The sequence below is a fragment of the Pelodiscus sinensis genome, chromosome 1 (genome assembly GCF_049634645.1).
Source record: "Pelodiscus sinensis isolate JC-2024 chromosome 1, ASM4963464v1, whole genome shotgun sequence".
Classification (NCBI taxonomy): Eukaryota; Metazoa; Chordata; order Testudines; family Trionychidae; genus Pelodiscus; species Pelodiscus sinensis.
In genome coordinates this window covers 224,358,859-224,377,828 of record NC_134711.1, presented here as the reverse complement: position 1 = coordinate 224,377,828, position 18,970 = coordinate 224,358,859, and the positions used below count along the sequence as shown (strand labels likewise).

The 18,970-nt window shown below is 44.0% G+C and overlaps 1 protein-coding gene across 2 annotated transcripts; it reads left to right on the top strand.

The window, feature by feature from the left end:
* Positions 1–805: 805 nt before the first annotated feature.
* Positions 806–18,626, top strand: SHOX (SHOX homeobox). Of its 2 annotated transcripts, none has more exons than XM_006135848.4 (5): positions 806–1,287; positions 4,441–4,649; positions 8,605–8,662; positions 8,766–8,857; positions 10,880–18,626. In XM_006135848.4, the coding sequence occupies exons 1-5, from the start codon at positions 1,014–1,016 to the stop codon at positions 11,123–11,125; spliced, it is 879 nt and encodes a 292-aa protein (XP_006135910.1). In that variant the 5' UTR covers positions 806–1,013; the 3' UTR covers positions 11,126–18,626. The 2 variants fall into 2 exon arrangements, with proteins under 2 accessions (XP_006135910.1, XP_006135911.1); XM_006135849.4 differs by having other exon boundaries at positions 808–1,287; positions 8,766–8,854.
* The last annotated feature ends 344 nt before the right edge of the window (positions 18,627–18,970 follow it).

Genomic DNA, 18,970 nt, shown 5'->3' with positions numbered 1-18,970 from the left:
AATAGTCGTTTGGCTTTCAAAATGTAGACAAATCCAATATTCTGATTGATGTGTACAAACAGGGCCACTCCAGCTAACAACCCCCCCTCCAATACCACGCACAAAGGCAGGATTGCATTAGGCAAAAATTAGACATTTTTAGATCTTAAATTTCCCGGACACCATCTTCGGGCGACATAATAGCATTAGCAAGAAAAACAGATCCTCTGTAATGTTTACACGCAGCTGGAGGTGCCTACACCAATAGTCAACAACTGATAAGGACCTCAGAGGTTTACAACAATCGGCTTCGCTGCAATAAATGGTTTTCGCATCTACAGACAGCACTTTAAACCAACATTTTTGCTCATTGAATAATTTGACAATTTTTAATTAAAACAGAAAATCGTCATCAGGTAGAAACATAAATGATTATAGCAAATGCACATACCCAGCTTTTATTAAATTACCTTTTTTATTGAACGATCATTCTCTTTTTCCCGTTGATATCTATACATTTAATTGCACGAACAGATTTATTTGATTAGCTAGGTCCGTTTTTACTCACAGTGTTGGCAAGCTTAAGATGTCCTTACAATCAATAAAGTCTTCCTTGACTTTCATTTCTGCAACCCATTTACAGAATGCAGATACCTGTTTTTGTGTTTTCTCTTTCCCCCCTTTTATTTCTCTCTGTCTCTTGCTTGTGCCTCCCTAAATCAAGGTGCAAAGACGCCAAACAGTGATGAAATGAAAAGAAAGCCAATTGCTGGACTGAGGTGGGGGAGATAGCTGCTAGGAGTCCGCCTGCGACTATGGAGCAGGCAGTAATTGCTGGAGACAGGGAAAGCTGGGGGTTGGGCTGAGGTAGCCATGTATAAATAGTGTGATCTCAAATTGAAAGGCATAAATAACAGCAGGAGTGATCTAACCCTATACAGCCCATCTTCTACGTGCAAAAAAAGCGTGCAGAGGACGGCCAGATCTCCTACTGAAAACAAGTGGATCTCTGTGGATAAGATCACCGGGCAGTCATGGAAGAACTTACAGCTTTTGTATCCAAATCTTTTGACCAGAAAAGCAAAGAGAGCAGCAGCAGTAGTAGCAGCAGCAACAAGAAGGAGACTATCACGTACAGGGAAGTTTTGGAGAGTGGGTTGGCTCGATCCAGGGAGCTTGGAAACTCGGACACTAACCTGCAGGACATTACTGAGAGCAGCAACCATTGCCCGGTGCATCTTTTCAAAGACCACGTAGAGAGTGACAAGGACAAACTGAAAGAGTTCAGCACGGGCAGGACTTCGGAAGGTAAGCGCAAAGTGCAGGCGGCAGCCCCTTCTTGCAAAGCCGGCTCCACTCAGCCCTCCTCTCCCTCTTCCCGCACGGCGGCCCTTCAGCTTTGCCGATCGCCCTAAACGAGGGGTGAAAACTCAATTCATTGAAACCGCGGCGTCCCGATGAGAGCCCACGCGCCTCAGTTTCATGCCTTTTGTGTGTGCGCGCGCGCCGGTAGAGAGAGCGAGAGCGATTCGGTTTAACAAGGTGAAGTAGTCACTTTAGGGTAGCCAGAGCCCCCCCCCCCCATTTAAATCTGAGACCGAGCAGAGTCGAGGGGCCGTAACAATGCTCTATCCGGGGGAGAAGTTCCATGTGTAGGAAAAGAAGGAAATCTTGTCCAGGGAGTTCTAATGTATCAGAAGACATGTTCTTCCTGTTTCCGGGCCATCAGGATGCTGCTTCTTCTGGGAGAAAGCTGGACCTTAAGGCGCTGCCTTTGGACACTTTTGTATTTCAGAACACAGATCAGACAGTAGGTTGCTTTCGACTCTATGTGCGCAGTGAGAAGTCAGAAAGCGGCATAGCCATGTAGGCACTCTCAGGGGCAGATAATCGTAGAGACAGAGAGAGACATTCCAAGCCCTGTATCCACACATGCTACCAGCAGGTTCAGGGGCATTCAGTCCTGTCTGGCAATCTCACCTTTGACCAACTAGTTTTACCTCTACGTTCCTAGATGCGATCGCATTTTAAACATTAGGGCTTCCCGCATGCAGGGAAAGGGAGAATCACAACGGGAGAGAGGGAGAAAAAAGCAGAGAAAGTATCTCCGGGCAAACTGGACAGGTCGGCCTGTTTAGGGAGCTACGAGGTTACACCTGCCGAGATTTTGAGCATCAAAATCGTTTAATAGGATTGTGAACAACAACCCACCTCCTAAACTCTTTTTCAAAAACTGTTTAATGAAACGCTGACTGGAGGACACTTGAATTCACAGTCAAAACCCACATAGAATAATCCTTAGAATAATTCTTATTTTTTTTAAAAAAAAGTGTTAACGTGTTCTCGGGGCCTGTATTTCTGCAGAAGTATATTTCACTTAGCTCTTGGGTATTTTTGTTGCTAATGATCAAGATTACAAAGCATGGACACCTTTTAGAGAAATTATCCACCGAGGACGTCTTATTAAAATGAAACCTGGATATTGTTCTAAACTCCCTTTTTGGTTCTGCGTATGCACATTTTAGACTGTGTGTTTATCTAATTTAATCAGTCTAGGCATAGAGAGGTGGGGTGGAGGTGAGAGGGCGGAGTTGGGCAAGATCAGGCGCTTGTGACAGCTTCAATTCAGGTAAGGGTTCAGTCAAATTTTACTGATTTCAATGTGCTATTCCAATCCCACCGATAGCACCATTTAGTATTTTACATACTGTGTGGGCACGCTTGGCAAGACGCGAGACTATTTTTTTACATGGATCATCTTTATTTATCCATTGAATAGAAATAGCTTATATAAACACGGCTTCATGAAAATCATACACATTACAATTCGGAATGGGGTCCACAAGTCTGTGTAGGCAAAGAACAGGCAGAGGCGAAAGTAGCAAAGAACCGAACATCAGTCTGTGAGGTGGGGGCAGTAAATTGATTGGAACTGCTGTAGTTTGAAGTTCAGAACTGAAATCAAACAGTTTGGGTCCGGTGCCTGTTTCCCCTTGGACTTCCATTGGCACATCCCTCGCCCTTCATTCCAACTGCATTTCCGTGTAGTTGCCATATATTTTGTGGGGGAAAAGATTTTAATTCAACATGATTTCTGTGAGGTGGATCACAACAAAAGAAACAACAGGGGGGGGGGCGAGTTTAAAGAACTTGCCGGGACTCCTTGCATAGAGCGGCTATCCACAAATCTAGCGAATCTTTTCGTGGCCGAAGAGGCTGTGTAATCGGGTTTGTCGTGGGCTGCAACAAGCGATGAAAATAGACACCCTCCGATCCAAGGCTTTTGGTCATTTTCACTATTACGATTTAAAAAAGGGATTTGGCTCTAAGTCCCTCTTCAAAAACAAGCCAGGAAAAAAACCACACACCGTATTTTGCTGTTTCTCCCCCTCCTCGGTGTAAATCTCCATGTGTATCATTGTCAGTTTAGAAACGCACCATGGCACTTTCTTTTCTAGTTATTTCCCCCACAAGGAGGACAGTGGAGGGCTGGGGAGTTATTCCTTGATGAGCTAGGAGGGCCAGCTTCCCCCCTCCGATGTAACAAGGCCAGATTCTTCCAGCGACACAGGAAGATTGGACAAAAGCTTAGAGTTTTGGGGCGAAGTGTCTCAGGCCAGTGTAACTAGACAATGGGAAATGTCTCTTGTCACGCAAATGTTTTGCCTTCCCCCAATAGCAGCGGGCACTGCCCTGCACAGCAGTATAAAGAAGTCAGCAACAGAGTCCCCCGTGCCACCCACCCCTCACTGGCTCTATAGTGTTGGCGGAATGTTAGCCCAATATTCCTCTGCGACCCTTCGGAAACTGCAGTTACCAGCGGAGGACGCGTACTAGTTAGTGACTTGTTTTTAAAGACTTCCCCTCCCGAAATGTGCCAGCTAACCTAACAAAACCGAGCTGCTGCTTTCTCTCTCAAAGATGCCTTTCGTATAACGGCGGCTCAGACCCACCTGCTATTTAAAACCAGCGGTGGTGCGACCCAGGGATTCAATATTTCGCAGCATTCCCCTATGGGGCAGCGATCCGTTTGGGACCCGATGCTGCGGCTTTTACTCAGGCATAACTTCCACTGCCGTCCGCTGGGGTAAGAGCCCTGTCATGGCTGTGTGATGGGGGACTGCTTTCTCTTCCAATCGATTGCTGACTGCTGCTCTGGTTGGGTGGGAGGGTGTCACTAGGGCTAGAAGATGTACGTTGCCACTCTCATTCCCCATGGGATGGGGATACATAATAACCATTTCTCTATCAAGACATTAAAAACTGCCCTCCCTTCTCCGCCTCCCTCAGCACGAATTCGGTGCGTGACAGCCTGGGAGTATTCTGCTGAATGACACTTGCCTCTAGTTTAGGTTCAGTGTGGGGACGGGGACAGGCAAAGCGAAAGAGGTCTCCTGTGCCAAGAAACTTTTGTGAGATATTCAAGCAAAGGTTTGTGTCTCCCCCCCCCCCCCCCGGCAGGGATCTACGAGTGCAAAGAGAAAAGAGAAGACGTGAAGTCAGAGGACGAGGATGGACAGACCAAGCTCAAGCAGAGGAGAAGCAGAACCAATTTCACGCTAGAGCAGCTGAATGAGCTGGAAAGACTTTTTGACGAGACTCACTATCCAGATGCCTTCATGAGGGAGGAACTAAGCCAGAGGCTGGGGCTCTCCGAAGCTAGAGTTCAGGTAAGAGAAAGACTTTTGCACTCTCTTCCTGCCTGGAAATGTCCTTCCCCTCAGTTGCTGAGCGCCAGTGGATTCTAGCACAGGGCCCTCATGCAAAGCAGGGGAGGTGAAAGCAGAAACGACACGTATGATGGGAAGCTGTGTGTATTTCCGGTGTGCTTGTTCTGCTCAATATATTCCTGAAAACCCTCCATTGCTGCCATTAATTGGCAGGTTTTTAGCAATGATCTAATTAATAACGTAATGATTTGCTTTGGCAAACTCACCTGATCACCCAATAATGTTTCCCCTTAATCCCCAATCTTTCTCCCTCGCCTCGCTCTCCTTTTATGGGGACGTATTTAAAATATCAGAAAACAATAGTCATGGATAAAGGGGGACGATTTCGGTGCTTTGGGACTGGATTATCTAGAGCCGGGAGGAAGGGTGCTCCCGTCTGACTGGCATAGCAAGCATATGAATTCATTGCATCCCATCTGGTATATTTCCCTGCCCCCCCCCCCGGCCTTTTTAAAAGCCTCATAATCCTTAGCCATCGCCACCAAAATATTGCAATCAAAACCTAGCAGAATTGCGCATTGTGTCTTCGAATCGATTTTTAAAAAAATATTTTAACTTTCTCCTTAATAGCCAAGGCGGGTGGAAAAGGGCAATAAATAGGGAATCCATTCCAAAAGCAGATGTCATGTGAGAAAGAATTAATAAGATCAACCTGTGGCTTTCTACGCAGGAGTGCAAGCAAAGAAATATATACACCCTAGGCTTCAGCTGGCAGCAGGATTCTTTTTGTTGTCCCCCCCCCCCTAAAATATTATAAAGGTCTAGCCTTTGGGAAGCAAAGAGGAGGAATCTATGTATCTATCCTTTCACTACTTATTTGAGTAAGTGGCTATTTAGCTTTAAATAAGTGCCTCCTTGAGGCCTGACCCGAAATAAATAGGGTAGCCAGTTTATCTCAGCTATGGGGCCTTTCTGTATAAAACGAACTGGAAAGGGACCCTTATAGTGTGGCCCAGATGCCTTAAAAAGGAAGACTTCTAGGGGACTATTCCAGTGGGTGAAAGGGATGGTGGACTACATTCTCTCGGAAGATTGATCTAACTGTACCATATAAATTAATGAAAAGATTAAACTTTTGCTGAAGGGGACATCAGATCTTATGTCATCTTCCCAGATCTTGTTGCTTTGTCTCTGTAATATCTTTCTAGAGCCTTGATGTACTGTTTCTATAAAAATAAATTACTTGTAATTGAATTCTGCACTCTTTCTTTCAAGTAGTTTATTACTGAGTAGCAGCACCTTAACAGGATGTTCATAGTTACAGGAAAATTGGTGTTTCGAGAGGTGGTAGATCTTGAAATACTACACGAAAAATAAAATATAAAAATTGAAAATTATTCGAGTGGAAATGATAAGCAAGACAATTCTATTTCTTTCTTTTTAAAAAGAGGACTGCATGATAAAAGACTGGTAGTAGTCATGGAAAGAAGAAAAATAAGAATAGAAAGCATTTAGATAAGATCACTAATTAGGAAAAATAGAGGACTCCCTACAATTAAAAAGAGGGAGCAGGGAAAAAAGGAGAAAAAGGAAGGATATGCTTTCAGAACTGTTCTCTAATCCCTGTCTGCACCGCCTGTCCCTTGTTGTTCAAGGATATAGTTTCAATTTAGTGTGGAAATTTGCTGTAAATAAATTGAAGTTCCTATGGTAGCTAGTCCTTATTAACCTTTTATTTTTAGTGTTGTACTGGAAACTCATATCACCCAGCTGTCAGGGTTATAATTGAAAGTTATGAGACCATAGTGAGGAGCAGGCAGTAATTCAATTACAACAAATATCTTTGGGTTTATGGTGCAGGGCTAAATTAAATGTCATTATTCACTGTCTCTAATGGAAATCAAAAGGAAATCAGATTAGAGCATTTGTGAAAGAAATCACTGAGTGATCCTTAATGAAGAAATAACTGTCTAAAACAGTGTACTGTGCTTTACTTAGCATATTCATGACTAATTGGAATTGATCGTGAACCACACCAAGCCTGATTTATTATCGCTTAACGCAGTGGCTAATTCATCACTTTTATTCCTCTTAACCTTATTTTTTCATAGCTGAAGGGAAAGGGCACTTCGTTTTACAGATTTAAATATAATTTTCGTTTGAAGGATATTCTGATTTGCGGGAGAAGTTGTTTACACGCACGCTGCTCAAATTCCTCCTGACGATTTAAACTGCTTTGCCAAAAAAAAAAAAGACAGGCAGATTTCATGCCACAGCCGTACTTAGTACACTACGGTCGCTGCTGTAAAGGTCCTCACCCGAAATTGCAGCAGCTTGGGACACAGACGTTTAAATGTTTATTACGGGGATATTTTGTATTTGAAAATTACAGTCCAGTCTGTAGTTCAAGAAAGCACAAGTGACACTCACACGAAGCCCAGCTGGCCTGAGTTTGAAAGGCAGATCTTTTATTAACACATGGAAAGGGCGTGCTTTTCAAAAATTCAGGCTGCAGTTTTCAGTCAGACCCAAATTGTTATACAGCTCGGGGTTTGCTTGGATGGCGAGTGCTCGGCATTATACATGCGATCATGTGGCGACCCTGAGCAGTAAGAACTGTGCTCCAGAGCAGAGAAGGTGAATTCCTACTTAAGACAATCACTGAGGTGCCGTGGGTAATTAATGCCTTTGGAAGCCTTTTTGTGCACTAATTACTCTATTGTAAATGACCATCATTAAGGCAATTGAAGAAAGCTTGAAGGGAAAATTTGATGTAGGAAGTGCAGTTAGTATTAATTAACCGTATGATCACTTGGCAAGTGTAAGAACATCAAAGGTTGGAGGTGTTTACTTAGCTATAAGATTTTATCAGCACCGCAAGTCGATGTTTGTCCACGTTTGCTAAGTTTTGTCGAAGAATAAAATTGGGCAAAACATTTTGCGGCTGTGTGTTTGAGAATCAACTCACTTTATTAAACTAGCCATTTGAGAAGGGAGAGGAAACAATAAACTCAAACATTTGAAATATTCTCAAACAGAAGCCAAAGAGAAGCAATGGCAACTGGATGTTTGTATTTGTTTAACTGTTATAATTACTATAATTAGACGAGTATTATTGGCTTATAGGTATTTTCCCGGTGGCAGCATAAATAATTCATTTCAATCCAAATTTGGAAAGCTCCTGTTATTATCTGGAAGTAAGAACATTAAAACGTCAGCAGGAGCATTTAAAAAAAATAAAAAAGTGAATGTAATAGGGAATAATTCCGTCCATTTGCTCAAGTCTGGATTTATGATTTTATGTGAAACCTTAAAATCTCTCAAAACCCATAAAAGTGAAGTTTTGGATTGGAAGAGATAATCCAATTGGTAACAGATTTTATGGGCTAGAAATCGAGCACTGAAGTTAGACAAAGTGTAAAATGTTACCGGTTTGGCTTCAATCGGACGAGGAAAAGACTGACAGCTCCATCAAGAAGGGAGAGCCTGTGTTCTGGTATTTGCTTTAGCAATCGCAACTGCTCACCCTCTATGGGTGGCACAAGGGAGTGGAAGTCTCGAATCCTGCAACCCTGGAGAATGCAGGGGGACGTGGGTTTAGGAAGAGGGACACGGTTCCGAAGTGTTTGCTTTCAGGATCGTAGAGATTTTACGTTAACTTCTATTCAGCTGGCCAGGCTCAAACACTGGTCCCCCTCCTCTCCCAAAAGGAGCAGAACGAATGTGGCTGGTTCTGTGTGGGCCCAATGTACCTTAAGCCACCCTAACAGGACTGTGAGAGCCATAATCACTCGCACAACGTGCAGTGGCCACTCAGCCGTTCCTCTTGCAGCCGCGTGCGTTTATTTTACGCACATCATTAAAAGTTACACGAACAGCTTGGCCTCCGCTTGCTAGTCTCGTTTCTCAGCAGCCGCGTGTCTTCCCTTCCCCGCCTTGTGTTCCCTTGTTGCAGGTCTGGTTCCAGAACAGGAGAGCGAAGTGCCGAAAGCAGGAGAATCAGATGCACAAAGGTGGGTCCGGGAGCCCAGATTCAGGGAGGGGATGGAGGTGAGGGGGGGGGGGGGATGCCCGGTGCCACCCACGGGGCTGACCCTGCCTTGTCTCTCCGTGCAGGGGTGATCCTGGGAACTGCCAGCCATTTAGACGCCTGCCGAGTGGCCCCTTATGTGAATATGGGAGCCCTGAGGATGCCTTTCCAGCAGGTAGTTCGTTTTGCTTCCCATTAAACGCCTGCCCCAGTGCCTGGAGCCCTTGCCCGCCCTCCTCCTCTGCTACCCTTTCACCGCCACAGGAGGAAGTGGGACACGTTTACAAGTGCCATTTATAGCGAAGTTGGCACGTATTAAAAGCACGCTGTAAAACTTCAGAAGGGGCCTCTTTCCAAACACCCCCCTCCTTTCCCCTCCACGGCTCGGGCCGATGGCTCAGGCAGAGGAAGGCGGCTGTAGGTCTGGCCTCCTTTCCTGCTGTGTTCTGGCCTTGTGGGAACCCCGATGTGCAAATGAAGGAGTGAGCAGCCAAGCCAAACCCTCCTCCCGGAGGCTTGGGTCTCCTGTGTCGCATTAGCAGAGGGAAGGGTTGGCAAGTGCCCAGCACTGGTCCCTTGTTGTCCCCTGATGCGGACAGAGCGCAGGGCACAAGGAAGGGAAGGGGTGCGTGTGTGTGTGAGGAGGGGGCGAGGAATTCTTCCTAATCCGGATCTGGGCCGCTGCTGGCGCGGGCAGCCCTTGGACGGATGAAACCGGTGCATTGTGCAGCAGCCGGCTGGCTGGCCCAGACAAGCCTCCCTGGTAGGAGCTGTCCGTTCCTCCAGCCTCCACGCAGGGAAGGTGACTCGCACGGAGCTGGCCTAGTCCCCGCAAATCCGACTCCAGCACGGAGAGTCCAGGAACCCAAACTGCTCCGGGGGGCGTCCAACACTAGTGAAACCTGGGCACGGTGGAGGGAGCGCTCTGGCTTTTGCTCCCGGTGCCCCCCTGGAGGTGGAGGCCAGTTGGACGCCATGCCAGGGGAGCTTCGCTAGATCCTGGTAGTGAGGCGTGTAGACACCTAATTGCACGCCTCCCCCCCCCCCCCCCCGCCCCGGCAGAGTATAGGTGAGTGGCAACATCCACCTCTCACACTACCAAGGGCTGGCTGGAGTAGGCAGCACAGAGCTCGTGTTCTCACCCAGACTCTTCGCACCTGAGGACGGGACAAGACTTTGGGCGAGGTGTCGGGGAAAAGAAAGCGTTCCCCTTCGCTCTGTGCAGACAGAGATACAGTAGGCTCCATCCTATTGAAGTCAGTGGAGTTGCAATGGCGTCTGGAAGGAGAGAGGCGAGCCCGCCCTGAGATCACTGAATCATGCAAGTTACAGTATGTGGAATCTCCAGGTCGTGCCCTACGTAACCGATTCGGGGAATCCGCTCCCAAAATAGAAAATATGTGGAAGGGATCGATTAAGGGTATTGATTTTTGAAAAACATGTACCCGTGGGGGAGAACACCCACACCCGAGACTCTGTCAATCCAGGGTGTTGGGGGGAGGCCTAAAATGCTCCAGAGTAAACACTCGCCCCCTATTTACCAGGTTAAAGAGTTTTTAGAAAGTTATAAATAAACATCCCTAGGAAAAAAAAAAAGCCATTTAGCGCTTGTTGGCGCCCAGGCGTGCTCAGCTCACCTTGGTAAATAGAAGGCGGCCTAAATACGCCTCTATTCTCCCCGGAGAAGCGCTGAGCGGGCTGCTTAATATCAACCAGTCGGTTCTCGTTCACCTCTGCAGTTCGTGTGCAAATCAAACCCGCGCCTCCCGCTCCCCGCGCCGGCTGCGTGGGAAGGGCTACCTCGGGGACTCCTGGCCCACCTGCAGCGCTGGGCCTTCCCTTGCAAACGCAGCCACCTGCACAGCTGCGAGAGCCGCCCAGGGAGCCCGCTCTGCGCCTTCTTGCCCCCGAGCGCCCCCTTGCGGAGCGGCCAAAGGGGCATCGCCTGACAGCGAGGCCGGAGGGGTGGGCCGGGGCTCGCGTGAGCTGCAGCTACACGGGGAAGCGAGGGGGCGCCAGGTGGTCAGGGCACGGCGCAGGAGGCGCGCCCCGCTGGCTCGGGGGGCAGGCTGCCGGGCGCGGGGAGGCTGCTCTTCCGCCCCCGCGGAGGATGCCCCCAGGGGGAGGGCAGCTTGTGACCCGCCGGGCGTGGCTGGCCCCCGCCCCTTCTCACCCGGCTCCCCTCTCTCCGCTTCCCCAGGTCCAAGCGCAGCTGCAGCTGGAAGGCGTGGCCCACGCCCACCCGCACCTCCACCCGCACCTGGCGGCCCACGCGCCCTACCTGATGTTCCCCCCGCCGCCCTTCGGACTCCCCATCGCCTCTTTGGCCGAGTCCGCCTCCGCCGCCGCGGTGGTAGCCGCGGCTGCCAAGAGCAACAGCAAAAACTCCAGCATCGCCGACCTGCGGCTTAAGGCCAGGAAACATGCCGAGGCGCTGGGGCTCTGACACTGTCCGCCCGGGGGGGTGAGTGCGGCCAGGACTCCCGCTTCCCCCTCCGCACCGCCCCGACGGGACTCTCCCTAGGCCGGCTGGGGGTGGGGGAGCCAGGCTCGCTGGCTTTTGCAAGGACTCGTAAAGACGATCGCTACAGCCTCCCACCCCCCAGTTTTGGCTGCCCCTTCGCGCTCCGAGCCTTCGCATCCGCTCCGGCTCCTGTGAAGACGGAGGGGGTCCAGCGGCCTCCCCTCCTTTTGTAGTTTCCAGGCACCCTAGCGCTCCCTAGTTAAAACTGCTCCCCAGATGCACTGCTAGGGCGAGCCCATCCCGAATCTGAGTGAAGAGTCATCCGATTACACGCACACAGCCACACACACACACACGCAACAGCAAAGACTTTCCGGAGGATAACCTAGGTGGGGAACAAAATCTTTAAATTATCCTAATCTGCGAACAGTGGGACAGTTGGATTTTTGATCCTGGCCAAAGCGATTCACATCAGCGTGAGGTCATCGGCTGCTGTCAGTTTTGCGACCATGTGCATGTGTGTAACGAAGCACATTTTGAAGATGGTAACCTCTCTGATCGAAACAAAACAAACACAAATAATAATTAAAAAAAAATCCGTGGGGCTGGTCTCCATTAAAGATGACATTTCTTTGTTGCCAACAGTATTATTTCACTGCCATGAATATCTTCCATCGTTGAGGAGCTGCTGCTGCAGAACTGGTTTGAATTTATATGTGGAATTTCAGATTTGAGGCAAGGCAGGTTTCTTTTTTATTTTCAGAAAAAAAAGCAGCAATAACAACAACAAAAAGTGTCTCTCTACTGGCTGAAAGTCTTTTGGAAAGAAGAAGAAAAAACTAGAGAAACAGACTAGAATTTACTAGCCAGGAGTGGTGACTTGAATGTTGGGAACAATTCTGCTTTACCCAGAATCACGTGAACTTCAGATGCATTGTGCCATAGGAGCAGGTCAACTTTCTGATTTTTTTTCTCCCTAATGTCAGGATTTTTTAATTGAAATCTTTCTGTTTTACAGGATATAGGAAGAATGACTCGCACAACAAAGATGGACATATGGTTTTAAGGCATAATACTGATGCAGCATTACTTCTAGTGAAATGCAATTAAGTGCAGTAAAGTGCAATACTGTAAATATTATAGATTAAAAATAGCCGTACATTCTTATTCTGTTAATAATCAGTTCTTCAAGAACCATAATTTAAGTCCTTTATGCTCAGACTGGATACATTGCAGTTTAGTGCCAAAATGACAGTCTAAGTTTTCTAGGAATGGATAAAAATATATGTATCACGTATGGAAAAAGACAAATGCTATGATTTCTAGTCAAGTCAATGTGCCATATTTCTGAGAAGTAAGATGAAAAGCCTGTATGACATTTTTTGCAATCATTTTAAGTAAATCAAAACAAACACACACAAAAACAAGTAAATGTTTTGTTGAGGTGGACAAGTTCAGTGTTTGCCAATTTTTCTTTTTACGGGTTATGTACACACCAGAACAAAGTTGTCTAAGCAGCACAGAGAGTCTAAACGGGGGAAAGTCCCTTGAAATTATATTAACAAAGTGTCTAGGTTAACTAACCCCCATGTTCTCATTTGCTTTGTAATTCTCTTCTAATCAATTTATTATGTTGTGAGTTTGATTGTGAGAACAAATACTGCTCTTGTCTACTTCTAACAAGATAGCTCATTTTTTTTGCCTTTGTTATTGAGGCCTGCATTGATGGAAGTTTATTCTCTCAATACTATTGCCAGTAAGCTTGTTTTTTCTCAAGTTGTATTTATCATCTAGCAATCCATTACTAGTTTTGGCTTTTGTGATATTTATCAAACCCAGATATTTCCACAGGGCAAAAAGTAATGCATTGCGTCTTTTCAATTTGAGACATTTGCATTTCCCCCCAATTTTGGTATTTTTTGACAAGCACATTTTCTGAAATTTGTCAAAGTGCTGCCATTTCCCACCTATTTATTATGTGAAAAGTGGTTATATTTTGGAAATGTTTGATCTGATAAATTTTACTTGTCTTTCCTACGTCTTTGTGAAAGCCTAATATCTCTTTAAACCAAGGCGGCAATGTTAATATAGCATTAACCATCATAGAGGGATATGGAGAATAAACACAGGCAATTAACAAAATTGGAACTAAGAGCAAACTTTATCTGGAAGGTATAAACTTTATTTATAGTAATAAATATAAATTGTATACCTTCTAGATAAAGTTTAGTCTTCTTTCAAATATTGTCAATTATCACATTTTACACCTAAAATAATAAACACTCTCCCCATAGCAACTCCATCATTTAAAACATACAAACAGGGAATATTGCCATAAGGAGCCACTAAATTGAAATGAATAAGCAGTTATATTGGCTACCCACAATACTTTGGGGTGCTGTGTTGCATAATGCTAATAGCTAAAGGCTCAGTCCTGCAGCCTTTGCTCACTTGGATAGAAACTCATCCTGGTGCAGAGGGATAGCACAAGCTTATGCACTGCTTCTGTTCATTTAAGCCCTATTTTGCATGGTCCATCAGCTGTGCTTTACACTTCTGTGCAGGAGTGAATTTCACCCTCAGACAGTTCCATTGACTTCAGAGAAACTTCTCAAATGAGGAGTGGCTGCAGGATTGGTCCTTGAGTGCCTTCAACCATCTTAGAAATGAAGTTGCCTGCTCGCCTGCACTTCTTGAAGCGTATTACATAAAATATGCACACTTGGATAAGAATTGCCTACTAAAAAGTAAACCTTTGCTGTTATCCTGGATACCAGCAGAGTAAGAACTTCCATATGCCAGTCAGGTGTCTCCTCTTTGTAATTTATTCCAGCAATTTTTCTTTTATTTATACCATAAATACATGAAAACAAACCCTCGGTAACTACAAAGTGGTCTGGGTCTGTGTTACTCTCTCTCTCTCTTTTGTTTTGTTTTTGTTTTTAGTTTTGTGTCGCTGAAAACTCGACTAGTTTCTTAAGACATGTAAGTCCTCTCAGTGGCTAGTTTGGATATATCTAAACTCTGCACTGGAGAATGGAAGGCAAGTGGCAGCAGCTACTAGTTCAGCAGGATTTCAAGTAGGAACTTTAGATCGTCCTGGCAGGAGGAGGAGGGAAAAAGGCAGGATGTCTCATTGTATCTATACACTAATCCAGCATTTCATTCAGCACAGCACATACAGATGCAATCCTAACAAGGGAATGAGGATGTTGCTGCCAAAACTGCTTCTGCTTTTCTTATTTCCAAAGTAGAATAGTACACTTGGTCCAAAAGGCTCACTGGGTCCAGCTTTGGATGGGGGCATATGGCTGGCCTTCTCTTCTTTCTTCTTGGCCTGGAAAGAACTCTTTCTTCTGCTAGCACTTGTAAGGGCCAAATCCTCAGTGAGTGTAAATCAATGTGTCTCTGTTAACCTCCATGGAGCTGCCCTGATCAACATATAGTGGGTACTTATACACAGTAGCATAATGCGTGTCTATACTACAAGCCTTTATTTTGAAATAATGTTGAGCAGAAGGATTTCTTACTCCGACTCATGATAACCCTCATTTCCTGAGGAGTAAGGGAAGTCGAAGGAGTGTTCTTTCTTTGACTTCCTGCTGTGTGTAGGCAGTGACAAAAGCCAAATTAAGCTATTTCGACTTTAGCTATGCAATTGACATAGCTAAAAATGAGTAGCTTAATTTGACTTTAACCCTGCTGTGTAAATGTACCCAGTGGGGATCTGGCCCTACATCTCTTTTCTATCTTCATCATTGTGCTTTGTTCTTTTTTTCTTTTTATTGTGAACGTCTTCAACAGGTAAGTGATTGAAGGTAAGGCACTTAAGGTTCCGAGATATTTAGTAAAGCTTTAAGATTATCTTTATTGAATTAATTTCACAGATAGCATGAGCCTCATTTATGGGACATCAGTGGCCACATTAATCTTTGTATCATGTCCCTTTCTCAGAAATGAGAGCTTTCCAGAGATCAATGTGCATTGGTCGGAATTCTCTTGGCATGGGTCTTCGTTTAGGCTACGTCTAGACTGTGGTAGTTTTTCAGAAGAGGAAATGCAAATGACGCGCTCATTTGCAAATCTTGTGCTCTCATTTGCATATTCTCTTCTGATCCTTTTTGCGGAAGAGGTTTTTGCGATAAAAAGCTCTGTGTAGAGGGGGCCATTTGTCGGAAATTTTTTTTTTGGTGCAAGATCCCTTATTCCTCAAAAAATGAGGTTTTCAGGATCTTGTGGAAAATGGTTTTTTTCTGACAAATGGCCCCATCTACATAGGGCTTTTTATCGCAAAAACCTCTTCCGCAAAAAGGATCGGAAGAGAATATGCAAATGAGAGCGCGAGATTTGCAAATGAGCACTCCATTTTAATTTCTCTTCCAAAAAACTGCCTCAGTCTAGATGTAGCCCCACTGGCTACCTGCAAAGGTCTTCCTCAAAAGTTGAGCTTGTTATTTTGAAAATAATTTGACCTGGAAACAAGTATGTAAAAATTCAAAACAGGGCCCAATTAATCACACACAGTTCCTTTGTAATCAAAAGATGAACCTCAGCTACAGATTTTTTTTTAACTGTCAGAATATGCTTAAGTATTTGTATCAATTTGAATAACAACCTGAGTCCATGATTCAGTTTTTATTGACTTGGGAAAGTCAAGAAAGAAGCCAATGAGATCAGATTTTTTGGCCGAGTAGGGCCATACATATAGAAATATCTTGTTTTGTTAACACTCATGTAATACCTTTTTATATGCAATGCACTCTGTAAACAACTTTATTAATGAATCTTTGCCCTTTACGAAGTTGGTAAGAGTTATCCCCATTTAACAGAGGAAGAAATTAAAGCATAGAAATTAAAGACCCGAGTGTATCATCCATAATCCTGTTGAATACTAGTATTGTATTTGCATTGTGGTAGCAGTTACAAGCCACAATCAGGAATGGAACTCCACTGTGCTAAGCACCATACGATCCGATAACAACAGCTACCATGCCAAAGAGTTTATAGTCTAGTACTTTACTCGATGAGTGGTCCCAAAGGTAATATTCAACATGATTATCGGTGATAATGAAACCTTAAGTTGTTTTCCTGAGACTATGAAGCTACCACCCAATCTGAAGTCCCTTCAGCCAATGGGGCCTGGTCTACATGCTTAAGGTATGACATCCAACTATACAAAATGCATAGCTGGATTCGACTTACCTTAAGCTGAGCCGCTGCAGCATCTACACTGTGGGAGGCTTAAGGGAGCACACACGCCCACTGGCTTCCCTTACTCCTTGAAGAATGCAGAGTACACAATGCTGAGGGGAGGGAGGCTGCCCTTGGCGTTCTATTTGGAGATCTACACTAGACCCCCTAAATCAAATGCTAGAAGATCAACCTCTGGATGGTCAGTATTCTCCGTAGTATAGATATGCCCAGGGAGTTTTGCCAATGACTTCAGTGGAACCAGGAATTTACCCCAGATCTCTAGTTTGTGACAGAAATATGATTAGCACTCAGAAGTTCATAGTATTCACTAGAATACCTTGTCTCCCAGTCTCAGCTATTAACAATTTAACAGACTAGAGGCCTGATGTCACTCTTTCACATAGTTGTTCTAACTCTTTTTTATTTCTAAATTACCCATGAAGTAATAAAATAATACTCTTGCACCATGATTTTGAGTTGACACATTGGGGTCATTGATTCAAATACTTTAGTACACACAGTCGTATGGAAATCTGAAGCTCTCAAGAGGCAATAATAAGGATAAATATAGATGGGGGGAGGGGAGGCAGAAGAAATTACATATGCATTCTACTCTGTTAATTATGCTAGGCAAAAGCTTTGTGTATTTTTTTTTATAGATAGTTTCAGCTTATGGAGATATTATTAAAAGGGCAGTGGCAGGATCCCCTTTTCCCGTTTCTTTCTGAGCAAATTTTACACAAATGTAGAAAAAAATATTACACATTTCTGAATAAACATACTTATTTTTTTATAACCTCCAATATCCTTGTAATCACTAACAATCTTCAGCTCTGTAAAGTGTCATAGTCCATGTGGCTGGAGATCTTGTTTGTTGATGGTTGATGCAGACAGTGACATGCTCACTCCTCTTCTGTAAGTAGCCTTGTAATCCTTTACATTGCATTTTTCTCTCTGTAATTCCCATTGCTGACATGACTCAAAATGGCAGTGGTAATGTAGTGATTTGGTAGAACTTCTGATTCAGTACCTTGAAAACACACAGTGGTTGCAGAAGGAGGTGGTGGAATCAACTAGGGCCTGATATTCTTTGGAGAAAATAAAAAAGAAGCCGTGTATGCTATACCAATAAATACCCTTTCAGTTGAACCACTGCTCGGTTTTAATGGGAGTTACAAGTACCAGGAAGAAAATTTAACCTTTCACTTTGTGATTTATCCTGTTGGTAAAATGGTGCCTCCCTCCTTCAAAGCTATGACCTAGGTCACATGGACACAATCCAGCAGCTCATATTATACCAGTTATTTTTTGCCACTTGGCCTCTTTAGCAAGGTCAGTGACAGAGCCTGGACTTCAGTGCTTGAGTCATTCTTCAAAAGAGATACAATGTCTAACGTCCCTTGAATATTGTGTATCAGTTGGATAAGTTTTACATTATCAGCAGGTGCCTAATTTACTAAAAATCAGCCTAAGAATTTGCTGATTTTCAGTAAAGCTTAAAACTTGATGCAGTTCATACTCATTTTATTACAATTTGATATTTAATTAAAATCAGTTCAAGAATATAGGAAATATCAAACTTTGAAGCTGAAACTATTTATTGAAAGGCAATATTTTCATGAATCTAGGCTTATGGTACGTATTAGTTACATCAAGACAGGCATTTCTGGTTTTTTTGTATTGGTGTATATGGATGTTTTATTTATTGTTTTGTTTGGAAATTTCTAAGCCTGTAATATTTTAATTATGTTGAGTGTAAATTTGACAATGCTTTGCATTTATTTTTATATTGTTTAAACCTGTTGCTTTTGCAAAATTATGAGCAGCCAGAATGATTTACATTACCATTGCATTGTTTTGGTTATGTATACATAGCGTGTCTGAGTTTACAGACATTTCAGGGATTGCTAAAATGAAAAACTCTTCAAAACCAACTGGTCTTAAAGTTTGTACCCCTCTATTATTGTGGAAGAAACCTTTTTTAGGTTTTGGTTATGTCAGCATGCTCCTACATGAATTCATCAGACATGTTGGTTTCTGGTTCCAGAGTGTATTATGTTGAATCACATGATATGAATGTACATCTTGTAAAAGTGAGATATAAATAAACTTATAAACATTTGTAATCATGTGTTAAAGAATACCCAAAATAACAGATGCCAAAGCAATTATTTAATAGCGAGCCTTTATTTCATTAAACATACAAAGAGCTTTTCATTTATTTATCATTTTTCCTTCTTCAGGCTTTTTCAGAGAATGAATACAGTATGCTAAATCCTGCCATCAGACTGTGTACAGAACTTTCATTGAAGTCAGTGGAAATTTTTCATAGAAATTGATAGCAGAGAATGACTCAGCAATGATGAACAGATGCCACAATTTTAGGCTTTTACTTTTATATTATCACTTTTATTAAAGGCTCCTAACTTTTCCTCTAGCAGCCTCCCTTTAACAAATGATTATACATGCATAGCCATTTGGAAGCTATGTGGATCCGCTTCAAAGCCTATGGAAGTCATGGCCATGCATTTGCCCAGGGGCAAAGAGCTTAGTCCTGTCCCTCACTTTCTGTATACTGGATGCAGTTTTGATCTTGCTAGCAGTAAATCCAGAACAATGATTTGGAAAGGAAAA